The sequence below is a fragment of the Barbus barbus genome (genome assembly GCF_936440315.1).
Source record: "Barbus barbus genome assembly, contig: scaffold_85, whole genome shotgun sequence".
NCBI lineage: Eukaryota > Metazoa > Chordata > Actinopteri > Cypriniformes > Cyprinidae > Barbus > Barbus barbus.
The window spans coordinates 21190-36752 of NW_027636812.1; the positions used below are offsets into that span (position 1 = coordinate 21190).

The 15563-nt window shown below is 35.8% G+C and overlaps 1 protein-coding gene across 1 annotated transcript; it reads right to left on the minus strand.

Annotated features, from left to right (window-relative positions):
* Positions 1-7577: 7577 nt before the first annotated feature.
* Positions 7578-13741, minus strand: LOC306868607 (charged multivesicular body protein 5-like). Its single transcript, XM_079414864.1, has 8 exons — positions 13374-13741; positions 12743-12847; positions 10761-10807; positions 9610-9703; positions 9403-9474; positions 9188-9296; positions 8905-9020; positions 7578-7971 (listed from the first exon to the last, which is right to left on the minus strand). Exons 1-8 carry the CDS (start codon positions 13560-13562, stop codon positions 7921-7923), a joined length of 783 nt encoding a protein of 260 aa, XP_079270990.1. The 5' UTR covers positions 13563-13741; the 3' UTR covers positions 7578-7920.
* Positions 13742-15563: the final 1822 nt, after the last annotated feature.

Consider the following 15563-nt stretch of genomic DNA (forward strand, 5'->3'; position numbering starts at 1 on the left):
TCTGATGTTGTACAGCTGACTGGGCTTTGTGTAAATGTTGCTTTCTGTCTTTTTGAGAGACTCAGTGATTTAAATGGGATCAGACAGAGGGGTTATAGTTCTCTAACAGTGAATGATCTGAGAGATGAAGGATCTATTTCTACCCCCCCCCCCCCCCCCCCCATTCAATTCAATTGAGCTTTATTGGCATGACTTGCAAAGTATTGCCAAAGCATTGTCCATTACATGAATAAGGAACAAACAATTATATAATACATAGAACAAGAATAATACACCATGTAAGAAATGATCTTGTTTCAGTTTTGTCCACTGGCTGACAGTCTTAGTTTGTGACAGGCTGATACATAGCTTGCTGCTGTTGTGATCATTTTGGAATTTTCCCCTAAAATGAGACTTAATTTTTCTGCATTTGGTAATGCCATAAAATTTGGTTTAATTTGTTGGAATTTGGGGAAATATGCAGCTCTAATGTTGTGATAGTAATCACAGTGCAGTAAGAAATGTTCCTCTGTTTCCAGCTCTTTCTTTGAGCACAGTGAACACAGTCTCTGTTCTCGTGCCTGCCATCTTGTCTGTGTCTTCCTCTCTCTATACCCAGACAGTGATCACTCAGTCTGTACTTCGTTAGTACTGTACTTTTACACAGCTCAGGTATTCTGCTGGTTTGTAGTCTCTTTTCAGGTGTAAATACAGCTCCATCTTCTTTTGTATTTTATTGGCATCTTTCCAAAAGGCGATATAGTTTTGTTTTTGTAACTGTGATTTGGTTGGGCCTGATTGTGCTGTGCTGGTTTAGGTGTAGTTTGAGTACCAGCTGTAAAAGGACGCTCTTCTGCAGGTTCTGCTCCTGCCACTGCAGGGCTTCAGCCTGGTAAGAGCTCGGATCACTGCATTTCAGGTGCTGCTGGAATTTCACAGCAATTTCACGGTTGGAATTTCTCTTTTGAATATTAATTAATAGTGGATATTGTCCTAATTCAGCTGTGCACGAGTTGTTTGGGGTTGCTCTGTTAAGTTTTAAGATGTTTTTACAAATTTGGGTGTGCATAATTTAAATTTCTTCTTTTTCCCATTTAGAGAAATCTTGGGTTTTTAGAGTTCCCCATATCTCATATCAGAGCAAAATGCAGAAAATGAAGTATACCCAGCTTTTTAGGCAAAAAAAGAAAGAGTGTTATATATGAATATATGAACAGGTACTTCTAAAAAAACATTTGAATATTGTGAAAAAGTTAATTTTTTTCTTATAACATTTCAAAAAGTGAAACTTTCATATATTTTAGATTCATCACATGTAAAACATTTCAAAAGTTTTTTTTTGTTTTAATTTTGATGATTAGAGCTTACAGATCATGAAAGTCAAAAATCAGTATCTCAAAATATTTGAATATTTACATTTGCGTTTCAATTAATGACCATCCCTACAGTATAAAATCCGGGTATCTCTTGTTCTTTGAAACCACAATAATGGGGAAGACTGCTGACTTCGCAACGATCCAGAAGACGAACATTGACGCCCTCCACAAAGAGGGTAAGTCACAGAGGCTTTCCTGTAGCTCAAATAGTAGAGCATGGCGCTAGCAACGCCAAGGTCATGGGTTCGATTCCCAGGGAAAGCAAGAGCTGAAGAGCTGATAAAATGTAAAAACTGTAACTTGAATGTAATGTAAGTCGCTTTGGATAAAAGCGTCTGCTAAATGTAAATGTAACAATGTAACAGAGGGTCATTACTGAAAGGTGTGGCTGTTTACAGAGTGCTGTATCAAAGCATGTTAAATGCAAAGTTGACTGGAAGGAAGAATTTGGGTAGGAAAAGGTGCACAAGCAACAGGGATGACCGCAAGCTTGAGAATACTTGTCAAGCAAAGCTGATTCAAACACTTGGGAGAGCTTCACAAGCAGTGGACTGAAGCTGGAGTCAGTGCATCAAGAGTCACCACGCTCAGACGTCTTCAGGAAAAGGGCTACCAAGCCACTTCTGAACCAGAGACAACGTCAGAAGCGTCTTACCTGGGCTGTGGAGAAAAGGAACAGGACTGTTGCTCAGTGGTCCAAAGTCCTCTTTTCAGATGAAAGTAAATTTTGCATTTAATTTGGAAATCAAGGTCCCAGAGTCTGGAGGAAGAGTGGAGACGAGAGGCACAGAATCCATGTTTCTTGAAGTCCAGTGTGAAGTTTCCACAGTCTGTGATAATTTGGGCTGCCATGTCATCTGCTGGTGTAAGCCCACAGTCAACGCAGCCATCTACCAGGACATTTTAGAGCACTTCATGCTTCCTTCTCCTGAAAAGCTTTATGGAGATGCTGATTTCATTTTCCAGGACTTGGCACCTGCCCACACTGCCAAATGTACCAAAAGCTGGTTCAATGACCATGGTGTTACTGTGCTTGATTGGCCAGCAAGCTCCCCTGACCTGAACCCCATAGAGAATCTATGGGGTATTGTCAAGAGGAAGATGAGAGACACCAGACCCAACAAATCAGATGACCTGAAGTACGCTATGAAAGCAACCTGGGCTTCCATTACACCTGAGCAGTGCCACAGGCTGATTGCCTCCATGCCACGCCGCATTGATGCAGTAATTCATGTAAAAGGAGACCCAACCAAGTATTGAGTGCATAGAAATGAACATACTTTTCAGAAGCCTGACATTTGTTTAAAATATCCTTTTTGTTATTGATATTATGTAATATTCTAATTTTCTGACACACTGAATTTTGGGTTTTCATTATCTGTAAGCCATAATCATCAACATTTCAAGAAATAAAGGCTTGACATATTTCACTCTGTGTAATGAATCTAAATAATATATGGGTTTCACTTTCTGAAATGAGTGACAAAAATATTGAACTTTTTCATGATATTCAAATTTTTTGAGATGTACCTGTACTAATGTTGCTTGCTTATTCACAACAATGCTCATCTACATGTTTCTTACACTTAAATGAAGGGACCACGACTTTCGCCGAAGTTTCAAGTAAAGTCATTTTTGGCTTCTGGACAGTCTTTGGAGACTCCGGTGGAACCTCATTTCTACAATGCTGTGAAGTCCACCCTAGTGGATCTGCTGGGAGCTCAATCTTACTTTGCTTCCAGAGTACTCACACAATATTGTTATACGCTAGGTACATATTATGCATCCACTTTGGTACTAAAATTGCAGAGCTGTCAATTTCTTACACCAACACATGTAATCCTTCTGATTGGTATATCTCTGTGGCTGTATGCCACTATTTTCTCTTTTGAACATATGCAGACATTGAGATATAACTAGACGAAGAAGGGTATGTCTTGCCTGCTTCGCATACAGATGAAGTCCATAAAAGGTAAGGCATTTCCTGCGGTTTGCAAATTAAGTAGAAACTGATGATTAGTTGTCTGAGAATGCATGCATATTGTGATATTGATATTAATTTATTATTAGAATTGCTCTCTGTATTGATGGGTCAAAGCGCTTTGCAGCAAATGCAGAGAAACTACTAGGCAAGGATGCCATTAAGCAGCGTCACCTGAGGATTCTGGGATATGAAGTTGTTCAGGTAAAACAAACTTCATTTCTCTTGCCTTTTTATTTACCGACTGTGCTTTACTAAAATATATATTTTTTCTTTTACTAAAACGTTTTTTTTCTTCCATGCCGAGTGTATTTGGATGTTTCATAGATCAAGCTAAAATGTTCATTTAAAAGAATAGTTCCCTAAAATTAAATGTGTAATTTACCCTAATGTCGTTCCAAAATCTATACTTTTTGTGTATTCCAGAGTGGAAAGAAAATTAGAATTGTGGTCATAATTTTACATGCACCTTGCAGAATCAGCGAAACTATAATAATTGTAGCAAAATAAGAGAGTTCGTAAAAAAAAGAGCTGCGGATTGTAAATTTTTCAGAAACTACATGTTATTTATGTTATTTAGTTATTTATGGTTCCCAGAAGACATCATCACCCTCCTTGAACATCAGTTGTCCTCTGTGTGAAAATACTGGTTTCTTCTGCAAATTTCAACCCTATTAAACATAGAATGTTCAAGACCTGGAGGAAAGTTTTTTTTTTAAGATCCCTTTCATTTTTTTTTTTTTTAATTAACATTCTGCAGATTTTAGAAGGTGTAACATAAGATGCCAACTGTATTTAAAGTATTGTTATCCCAGGTGAAAAACAAGTACACTTCCTTAATGTACTCCCTTAAGTGCTCTATTTTCACACACTAATTTTATACTTAAGTACTACTAAAGGATCATTTTTAGTATATTAAGATAAACTTAAGTGTACTCAATTGTACACTTGAGTGTACTAGTGTATGAAAGATGGGTTCAAGTGTACTACAAGGGGTAACTAAATACATTTTTTAAATACAAGGATAGTATGTTAAAAGTGCATTTTAGTTCATATTCATGGTGTCTCAAAATAGCACAATTGAGTACACTTGGATTATCTTAAGTTTATCTTAATATACTAAAAATGATCCTTTAATACTTAAGTACAAAATTAGTGTGTGAAAATAAAGCACTTTAAGTACATTATGGAAGTACATTGACGCTCACTCTAAAGCCCGTCAAACAGCGACTGATTACTGAACTAAGTTATCTTTTGCGCTAATACTGTCAAAACACACAAGGTTTACATATAGACTCAGTTGGTTATGTCTAAAATGAAAGTAAACAGTCGAGAGAGAAAAACGGATACCTGGCTGTATATTAGATACGTGGTCTTAAAGGGACAGTACTAAACATGCAGCCGACTGTCATTAAAGGAATAGTTCACCCTAAAATTTTATTTGTTGTTCCAAACCTGTATTAATTTATTTCTTGTGCTGAACACAAAAGAAGATATTTTGAAGAATGTGGGTAACCAAACAGTTGCTCAGGGGTAGACAATAAGGGAAATTTGCCACTGGCCCTCCGGGCCAGTGTCTTTTGAAGTTCACTGGCCCAGGTCAACGCGTCGGGTATTGATCCCAATAATCACGAAAAAGAACAGTTTGCTTGAACAACATGAATAACATTAATTTTTTTTAAGGTAGGTTTAGTGCAAAGTGCAGCAAAACTGTGCAAAAACATGAAACAAGTGCAAATAAACCTATTGCATAGGATTCATTCTCCGTAGTCACACAGCAATTCATTATATTATGTTCATACCATAGGTTTCATACACGTTAACTTTTCTCTAACTTACTAGTCTGCATATGTGGGCATTGATCTGCAGAGCTCACAGTAAACCTCTTTTTTTCTAAACCTTTTTTAAACCTGAATGAGTTTCTTTCTTCTGCTGAACATAAATGCTATTTTGAAGAAGGTGGAAAACCAATCAGTTGCTGGTCCTCAGTGACTTCCATAGGATTGTTCTTTCATATCAAAGTCAATGTGGACCAGCAACTGTTTGGTTACCCTCATTCTTCAAAATATCTTCTTTTGGGTTCAGCACAAGAAATTAATAGAGGTTTGGGACAACATGTGAGTGAGTAAATGATGACAGAAATTAAATTTTAGGGTGAACTATCCCTTTAATGACAAGCGGCAGCATGTTTAGTGTCCTGTCCCTTTAAGAGCTGCACGCATCTAATATACAGGCACGCATCCATTTCTCTCTTAACTATTCACTTTCATTTTAGAGATAACCAACTGAGTCTGTATGTAAACCTTGTGTGTTTTGACAGTATTAGCGCAGAAGATAAGTTAGTTGAGTAATCAGGCGCTGTTAGACAGGCTTTTTAGCGCGCGTGCTTCAGGTGTATGAGCGCACGTCAGACCAGCGCGTGAATTAAACATTTAACCAGCAAGGCTTGTGTGCAAATAATGTACTTTTGCGATCGCGAATAAGTGCAGTGTCCTGTCAGAGTAACTCTACTGCTGTATGTCGTGTTGTACAGTATATAGAGACCGCGGCGCCAGAACTGTATTTGACATAATGTGTGCTGTAGCACGATACTACCATATTTCTTCAAAAGCAGATCGTGGAGACATTTTTATCGTCCACCCCTAAGCCCAGCCAATTCCAGCGGTCTCGCCACTGGGGCTGAAACTTTCTCTGCCTTTTCTTTTCGTATTCCCTTTCGCTTTCCCTCAATTCCTCTGGTGATTTTCTCTTCCTTGCCTTCTCTTTTTTACCCGGCGTTTGGCCGGGTGATGGGGGTTTCAGAAACATGTAGCCTAGCTTAATAGTAGCTATAGGTAGGTGCTGAGCAGCAGTGTGCAGTTTGCGCGCGTAACCGCGGGAGCGAGCATAAACCCGCTGCATCTGTAAGGCTGTCGGGATCACGTAACCTGCTAGCGGTGGTTACCGAGACGATTTAACAGAAATCAAAACACAGAACCACAGGTAATTAATGTGAAATTAGACTTTTTTTTTAATCGAGGCATTATTTTTACTGGCCCCACCGGGCTAGTGGTTGGAGCGATCTGGTGGCCCTGACGGTTTTAAAAGGTTTTAAAAGTACGTCCGGGCCACCGGGCCAATTATATTGTCGACCCCAGTGCTGGTCCACAGTGAATTTGATAGTAGGAAAAAATACTATGCAAGTCACTGTGGTCCAGCAACTCTTTGGTTTTCCACGTTCCTCAAAATAGCAGAAGAAAGAAACTCATTCAGGTTTAAAACAACTTTGAGTGAGTAAATGATTGTACATAAAACATTTTGACAATTGACAGATGACAATTTTTTATTTTGTGTGAACTATTCCTTTAATGTTAATAAAAAACACTCTTAAGAGAAAAATCACTCACTATTCTTGACTGAAGAACTTTAATACAGTTGCTTTAGGAATCAGTCTATAGCGTTTTATTTTTATATTTGTTCATTCAATTTCTTGAATGCGCCTGCTAAATACATACCTATTGTACCTGGAAATAAAGCACTGTTTGTTTTATTTGTATATTATGTTTTTTTGTAATGTGTATCTTTGTTCTTATTATTTAATAACAAAGATAAATGAAAAAGATTTGTATCTTCACCCACTTTGGCCTAAATATCTGCCATTCTTTTTTTTTTTTTTACCTAAAAAGGCTGTCTTTATAATAGGGGAATTAGTTTGGCTGTAATGCTCAGATAACTTGCAAAATAGTAAAACCAACATGACGAAGAATTGTGAAAATCGTGATATTTCTAAAAAAATTGTGATTGTGATATAGGGGTGGGCGATATGGAAAAAATATATGAAAGTGTGCTTGTTTTTCACCTGGAATTGTTTCAATCCATTCAATCCACAAGCTACAAAACATTTCAAGCTCTGAAAAGGACAGAGGTGTAAAAGTTGTCCATACAACTCCAGTGGTTTAAATTTAAGTCTTTGGAATTTTTATCAATATGAGGGTGAGCAAATAACTTTTGTTTTTGGGTTAACTATTCCTTTAAACCCCAGTCTTGTATGCATTACAATGTTTGACAATGCTCCATAATGGCCTTAGTTTTACTATGTCTCTAGATTTCATACTATGAATTTGAGAAACTCAAGGATAAAAAAAAGAGGTTGTGGAATATCTGCACAATAAGATCTTTCCTCACAGCTGGTGATATATGGATTACCGAATGGATATTGAACTTCAATTAGATTTATGTATACAGAAGTTAGTTTTTTGTTTGTGTATAGAAATGTGATATTTTATGTAAATTATATTTATTTATGCTTTCAATAAAGTGTATTGCAGTACAAAGTAAACCACCTACTGGTGCATATCCTTCAGAAAATAAATCATATCTACAGGCAAAAACAAACCAACCAACAAAAACTCTGAACACAATGATTAATGTTGAAAGATATCATGGACAGATTTCTTATGAAGCAAAAGATTATAATCTGAAGTAGATCAAGACTGATTTTAAAAGAGATGAAATCTTGACATTGAAGGTCTGTCCCAGTGTTTATGTTTGTAGATATTTGTCCAAATCCTTTGAGGGTTTAGGATATATTGTCATTTTGTTCCATTATGTAGCTGGAATCTGAGGAAGGCCAAACTCATCCACCAGTACTCCATCCTGTTTGCAAAAAGCAGAATTCTGATATCAGTTTGCAAAAATCATTTTCTGTAACAGTGGATGTTATTCCACAAAGCAAAGAACGTGTAACTAAAAATGCAGTGCTCAGTATGAAATATTTACATGCAATTTTGTAAATACTGTTTATAACCGTAATACCACGAACTATTTTATTATGTTTTAAATACTTAAAAAAAAAAAAAAGTTAAATTAGTAAATTATTATTTGTATTGGAGATTATAAAATATACATTAAAACATTAGCATGTAGCCTTCAGATATTATTCAGTTAAGTTACCATTACATTAAAAAGTTACTAAATAAAATAACGTAAATAATAAAATGGAAAAAACAAACAAAAAACTTTACAGGTGACAGAACAAGTAGCAGGTCTACTGCACTTACACTGCTAGACATACTCCCGGTTTCACAGACAAGCCTTAAGATAATCCCAGACTAAAATGCATGTTTGAGCTGTCTCAACTGAAAATATCTTGTGCTGACATATCTTAAAATATGTCAGTGTCATTGTTCTGTGTCAAGATGCACACCTTAATGTTTTCTTCTAAGGCATTTTTGGAAAAGTTGCTTAAATATCTTAATTTAACTAAGGCCAAGTCCTGGTTTAAACTACACCCCGTTTGTGAAACCTTAATGCTCAGACTTTTCACATATACATTTTTTTTTGTGCTCTCACAAATACGCATGGGAGTGTTTGAAAGAATTTTTAAGATTTTTAAAAAGTATCGACTTGAAGTACTAGTACTAATATGTTATATGTGAATGCATATTTGTTTGCTTTCCGTGCTTGCATAATACAGGCTGCTTTGGAACATAAGTCGCAGTACATTTCAGATTACAAATGTGACATTTTCTAGAAAAACACTAAATAAATAAAAATGTGTTTTGTTTTTTAATTAATGGGTGTATTTACCCGATTCGTGGTTCTGTCTCCTGGTACTCCTTCGGGTATAGCTGGAGCAGAAGCAGCCTCATCCAGATAGGAATTGTCATCGTCCAAAAGGAGTTCGTCACCAAGTGCATCCAGCTCTTATGGTACAAACAAATAATCATGCATGCAAAACCAACATTATTTTTTATAGTAAACAAAGTAAATACATTTATTAGTAATAGATCATAACTAATCACTAATCAAAAATAATAAATGCTAAATGCACAAAATAAAACAAACTACCTTAACACCTGTTCTAACTAACCTGCCTCCAGGTCATCTTCATCAATGTCTGGTGTCCCATAGCTGCGGCTAAGAGCTTCTTGCACTTCATTAGCATCTTCCATCATGTCCTCCAACTGATCTTGCAGATCCTGCAGCATGAACAGCAAAACTTTTTCTAATACACTCATCAATTTTTTTAATCAGTTCAGACAATTTGGTATTTTAGACTAAGTAAATAAATGAAAAGAATCTTACCTCAATCTGATCAATTTTAACATTCTTGTATGCTTTTTTCATTTCTTTGGCACCAATTTTCATTGCCTCCACCTATGTTAAAAACATTAACATGCACACACATAAAACAAGTATGCTTGTTACATATTGCTAATGTTGAAAAAACACAAAGGGAAATATAGAATAGACCACAGTTTCTTCTTTTTTTTCTTATGACTGCATTCTTACAGTGGTCTTGGTGTCTTTTAGTGTCTGGATGGTGTAGTTTGCTTGTTCCATGTTAAATGACTGCTGCATCAACTGATCTCTCTGCCCTTCATACCTGTAGATATAGCAATATCATGTCTTGTATCGTTTTTTTGCATTAACAAAAGTTGAGAAAACACCATTTATGATACAGACCAATTGTTTTTTGTATGAGGAGCACATAGTAAATCTGGGGTGTCCAAACTCAGTCCTGAAGGGCCACAGTCCTGTAGTTTAGCTCCAATTTTCCTCAACACCTGCCTGGAAGTTTAATTGTGGTTGTAGCTACACTCTGCAGGATAGTGGCCCTCCAGGAGCAGGATTGGACACCCCTGTGGTAAACATTTACGCACATTTTCATTTGTTTATTTGGCTAACTATTTTAAGTTACTTGCAAAAGAAAAACACAGCATACAAGAGTTTAATGTATTAGCAGTGCCACAAAACAAATAACAAATAAATATAGTACAACAGTATATTATATATAATAAGGCAATTTGTGTTTGGATCATAACTCTTGTAGAATTGTTTTGAAAAATTATACCAAAGGTGGAATAAGAATTTTAAATGGCAGAAGAATAAAAAATGTTCTGTGTGCCAGGGTAGTGTTTAAGTTTAAGAAAATCCTGCCAAGCTTTGGGGTCTCTACAATTCACTTTGTTGCCCATACATTTTAGGACAAAATAGTCAGTGCAAACACAATAGGGTTTCAGAACTTTAAGTCTTTAGACCCTTTAATAATCTTTATATAATAACAGGGCACTCTCAGTGCTTGGGCCCTAAATGTGCCAGAAAGTGCTAAACATGCCAGGAACATGCACAACAATACTAGTAACACTTGGCTAAGCATAAAGCATGTTAGTAATACCCAGCTATGTGATAAAACATGCTAAAACCCGCTAGAAACATCTAGCTAAATGAAACCTAGCAAAATAGAATGGAATTCCACTGGCAACACAGTGGATTTTTGATATTTTGCTAAGAAACAGAAATTATTGTTGAGAGGCTAGGGATGGATGCGCAAAACACACCAGCACCCCCAGAGAGCACCAAGGTGAAAGCTTTGCAGCTTTAATTTAGTGCAGATTTTATACATAAACGCATTAATAATGACTACAAATAAGGGCACTTACATTCTCTTCTGTTTGAGGACTCTCATGGCTTTCTGTTTCACCATGTTCTAGAATAGAAGCAGAAAAAAAAATTGACTACAATTTGTCCAATCTCCTGTTTGCATTGTTAGGTCAGAACTTCATACACTACGCTTTGCACTCTGTGGTGTGCTCTGTCAGACACCAGATATATGGCTATAATGTTGAATTATTATTATTTTATTTTTTAAAGAAATAAAGAAATAGATAAAAAAAAAAAAAAAAAAAGAAACCTAAATTTATTGAGTAACCAAAAATCAAGGCAAAATCAAGTAACAGAAAACTGAGAGCAGTAGACTCGCTTGTGTCTTCTGAACCTATACAAGAGTTTTGTATGAAGGACAAAAAAGTAAAAAAAAAAGTCTTAAATCTCATTCACATTTGGAGATATTCAAACCTAGCATCTAAGAGTGTCACGCCAGGTTTAATGTCAAACAACACCAACATTGTTTTTTTTAACCAACTGTGACACACCAGGTTTGAATATAAAGTATAAATAGAATTTGAGAGCTATATAGGGAATTATTTTCAACATACATCATCTTAAATTTCTGTTTTTGGTCATCACACATAGCCAGAGCAGGGTGGTAATTGATTACATGTAATCTGGATTGCGTAATCAGATTTACGTAATCCAAAAATTAAGTACTTGTAATTAGAGTAAATTACATTCTACAATACACGCAATCAGACTACATTTACTTTATGGATTACATATTTACACAACAGCAATAATTTATTCATAATTTACTGATTCTCCCAAATTCCTCTTTTTCATCTTTTAAATTGTCCTTTCTAAATAGGCCTACTGCTTATATACACTGAGAAAGTCTTACAATTTTGTGAACATTCACACATAGGTCAGTCATTAGTCAGGTGGCTACTCCTATATCCAGCATTTGACCACTGGATTTACAACAATCATTTCAGGTTTAAGAAGTGTTTCAATATTGCATCAATTACTGATGAACACATTAATTTTATTTGAATTATCACTCAGTCAGTTATTTTACCATATATTACTTGAAGATGTTTGTCTTTCTAACACATGAAAATGCACAAATTTGCACTTTTTTGTCATCTGATCCTCTTTCACCTAATATATTTTTATTTGAAGTACCCTTGAGATGTTAAAATAAAGATTTTAATGAGGAAGTATCACATTTGCATGTTCATGGTTCTCTGACGTTGGTTATGGTCACATGACATGCAGGCTAACAAATAAAATATTTAATTTTTTCAGTAAGTGTTTTGATTAATTTAAAAATTATTTGTTTTAATTCAACATTTAATTATTAGCTTTTCATTAAACTCATAAACCCCCTGCAGTTCCTTCACAAACTCAGTTTGGGAAAACTTAACATAATATAATATTTAATGTACTTCATGTTGTTAATAACAAGAAACTGAATATATTTTCTTACTCTTTACATTTTTATATCAATATGGTACAAGATTATCCCATTTAAATCGATGTGAAAAACGAGATAGCTCAAAAGTAATCTAAAAGTAATTGATTATATTACGTAATTTGTATAATGTAATGGATTACGTTACTAATTACATTTTTTGTCATTTAATTTGGAATCAGTAGCAGATTACAATTTGTAAGTAATCTACCCAGCTCTGCACATAGCTCATATAGTTACAAAATCATATGGATTCAAAAGATGTGATCTATAGCGTACAAGTTTTATGGACTACTTATATAGTTTTTCATTTCTTTTCGCAGCTTTGCAGTATAAATCAAAATCAAATTACACTGTATGGTAAAAAGTAGTTAAGGCATTCTGCCTAACATCCCTTTTGTTTTTCATGGAATGATGAAAATGTTATGAATACAATTAAAAGAAACAGAAATACAAGTAAATGTAACAGAATTTAAATTTTGTGGTGAGCGATTCCTTTAATGTTCAAACAGAAACACATAATCCCACCCAGGTAAAGTCTGAACCAAATTTTACCTTTGATGGGCCATCCCTCATTTTCTTCATTTGATCTTTGTATTTCATCAGTTCGGCATCAAGTCTGGCTATCTTCTTATCGACAGACTCTGCTCGGGAGTCAACCTGGAATTCATAAAGGGAATGAAAGATATTATATTGGATACAACATATATTCATCCATGCACATGCTTAATTTATTTAGGAAATGAGCTGCAGCAATTGTAAATGTGGAAAAAAATGACACCCAGTGATAAGTCATTGAACTCTAAAGAAACCAGCAGGACTGGTTCAAATTCACACAACCTCAACACAATTTTTTTGTCATACACAACTTTCAGAACAAATTTTGTGTGTATTCAAAAACACCAACCATGCCACTTCTTTAACATAAGCAAACCAAGAGAACAACAATAAAATCAATCTAACGTTAACGTTACATGGATAGAGTCTGCTTTACTACATGACACAGCAGAACACATTTCAACCACTCATAACAAATAACATGAAAAATCTTTAGGCAGATAATATGAAGAAACATAATTCAGTGAGAGATTTAAGCGACACTGAAGCCATTTCAGCTCTCAGGACGACGTTCTTTTGTTTCGCATTCTCCAAATTAACGTTACATAGAAACAAACACATAACTTACACCCGATATACAGTCCGTCAGGTTTGGTGGCGGTGCTTTAGGTTGTCCTCGGCCGAAGATACGATTCATGCCGACACTACTGTAAATAAACAGGTTAAATAATAAAAAAAGTAAAAGAAAACAGTATTTCAACCTCCGTCCGACAACAAAACACAGCCTAGAAAAAGAATCCGGAAGTAACGACGTCATGACGTCCAAGGGGTATCCCCACAGGCCACGTCCAATTAATAATAATAACCAAAGCTGAAAAGGCAGGAAGGCAAGCAACCTAGTACTTATTGAAACACTGCTTCACGCAGTTTCGAAACTTTTATGAATCTTTTGTTTTTGAATCAGTGGTTCGAAGCGAGTATCAAATTGGGCAAATCACGTGATTTCAGCAAACGAGGCTTCGCTACGTCATTACTGTTTTGAAACTCCTATGGTTGCCACTAGGTGGCGATGATCTCAAAGTAAATAGTCCGTCTACTATGGCCACGTACACAAGGGACAATGTAAAAAAGCGAAAAGCAGTGCCTTGGTGGACAGAACAATGTAGTAATGCGGTACATAATAGGAATAAAGCATTCAGAAAATTCAAGACTAATTTATTAGAAAATCAAAAAAAAAAAAAAAAACATCCAAACCAATTTATTAGTAACAACTTAATTAATGTTCAACAAATGAAAAATGTATATAACACAGAGAAACAAATGTGACCCTGGACCACAAAACCACTCTTAACACTGAAGACAGAAAGCAGCTGGGTAAATGCGGTCGCTATAATGTTCAAATCCATCTACCTCCGATTTATTTCACATAATGTCTACGTGAGACATACAGTAAATGTCTGTTTTCGATGATATTTGCCAAGCTATCATGTATTTTGAAATAATCTTATATGTCCATTCTAGTGCTGAGAAGGCAGAATCAACGCGGACCTTCTTTTTCATAATTTTCGGTCGATGTAATAAGCACTGCCCCGCACAAGCCGTCGCAATGTACATTAAACCGGGAGAGCTCACTCTCCGCGGAGCTTTCAGTAAGGGAACGAAGGGAAAGGGCAAGTTTTCTTCGTTTTTTTTGCTATAGCTCAGTGGGCGGTGTTTTTGTAATAGCTTTTTAAGGGCCTATAGACATGAGACCAGTCTGTATATAATATAAAAGGTATTTGACATGAAACACCTGTGATCAGGACAGGTATCTGAAGTTACTGTATATAATATAAAAGGTTTTTGACATGAAACCCCTGTGATCAGGACAGGTATCTGAAGGTACTGTATATAAAGGTATTTGACATGAAACCCCTGTGATCAGGATAGGTATCTGAAGGTACTGTGTATAATATAAAAGGTATTTGACATGAAACCCCTGCGATCAGGACAGGTATCTGAAGTTATAACAGTATGAATGTAATCTGACATGAAACACCTGCTATCAGGACAGGTATCTGAAGTAAATGGCTATTCCCCAAATGCGCATGATCGGTGACCTATGCAGATTCTCAAATAGGCCACGCCTACCTGATGACGCATTTTCGATTACGCTGTTCTGAAACCCCTGGAAAAAAGTGCATCCCGTCAATCAATGGCTGTCACTAAATTCCAGGGGTTTCATTACCACGACGTAAGATGGGCATTTCTGGAGGTTTTGGGAAAACGCCCCCTTTCCAAAAAAAAAAAAAAAGAAAAAAATTAAGGTCACCGATCATGATCATGCCCAGAATGCTGTTTTTTTTTGCGCGGGCATTTCCAATCCCAGGATCAGCTCAGATGGATAATGAAAAGCATACCTACGATGGGTAATGAAGAACAAAACAGTCATACAGGTTATTTTTTATGTTTTATAACCTTACATTTAAACGGTTTTCGAAAACAAACAACCAGAAGAAATGTAAAACGTGCAGTAACCGTCAATAGCCTGATTATGTTTTACTGTAACGTTAAATTGTAGCCAGTCTCCTTTCGAAAATTAACCATGGTTTTACAATAACAACAATAAATGTATCTGAAATTACTGTATATAATATAACATGTATTTGACATGAAACCCCTGCGATCAGGACAGGTATCTGAAGGTACTGTATATAATATAAAAGGTATTTGACATGAAACACCTGCGATCAGGACAGGTATCTGAAGGTACTGTATATAATATAAAAGGTATTTGACATGAAAAACCTGCGATCAGGACAGGTATCTGAAGGTACTG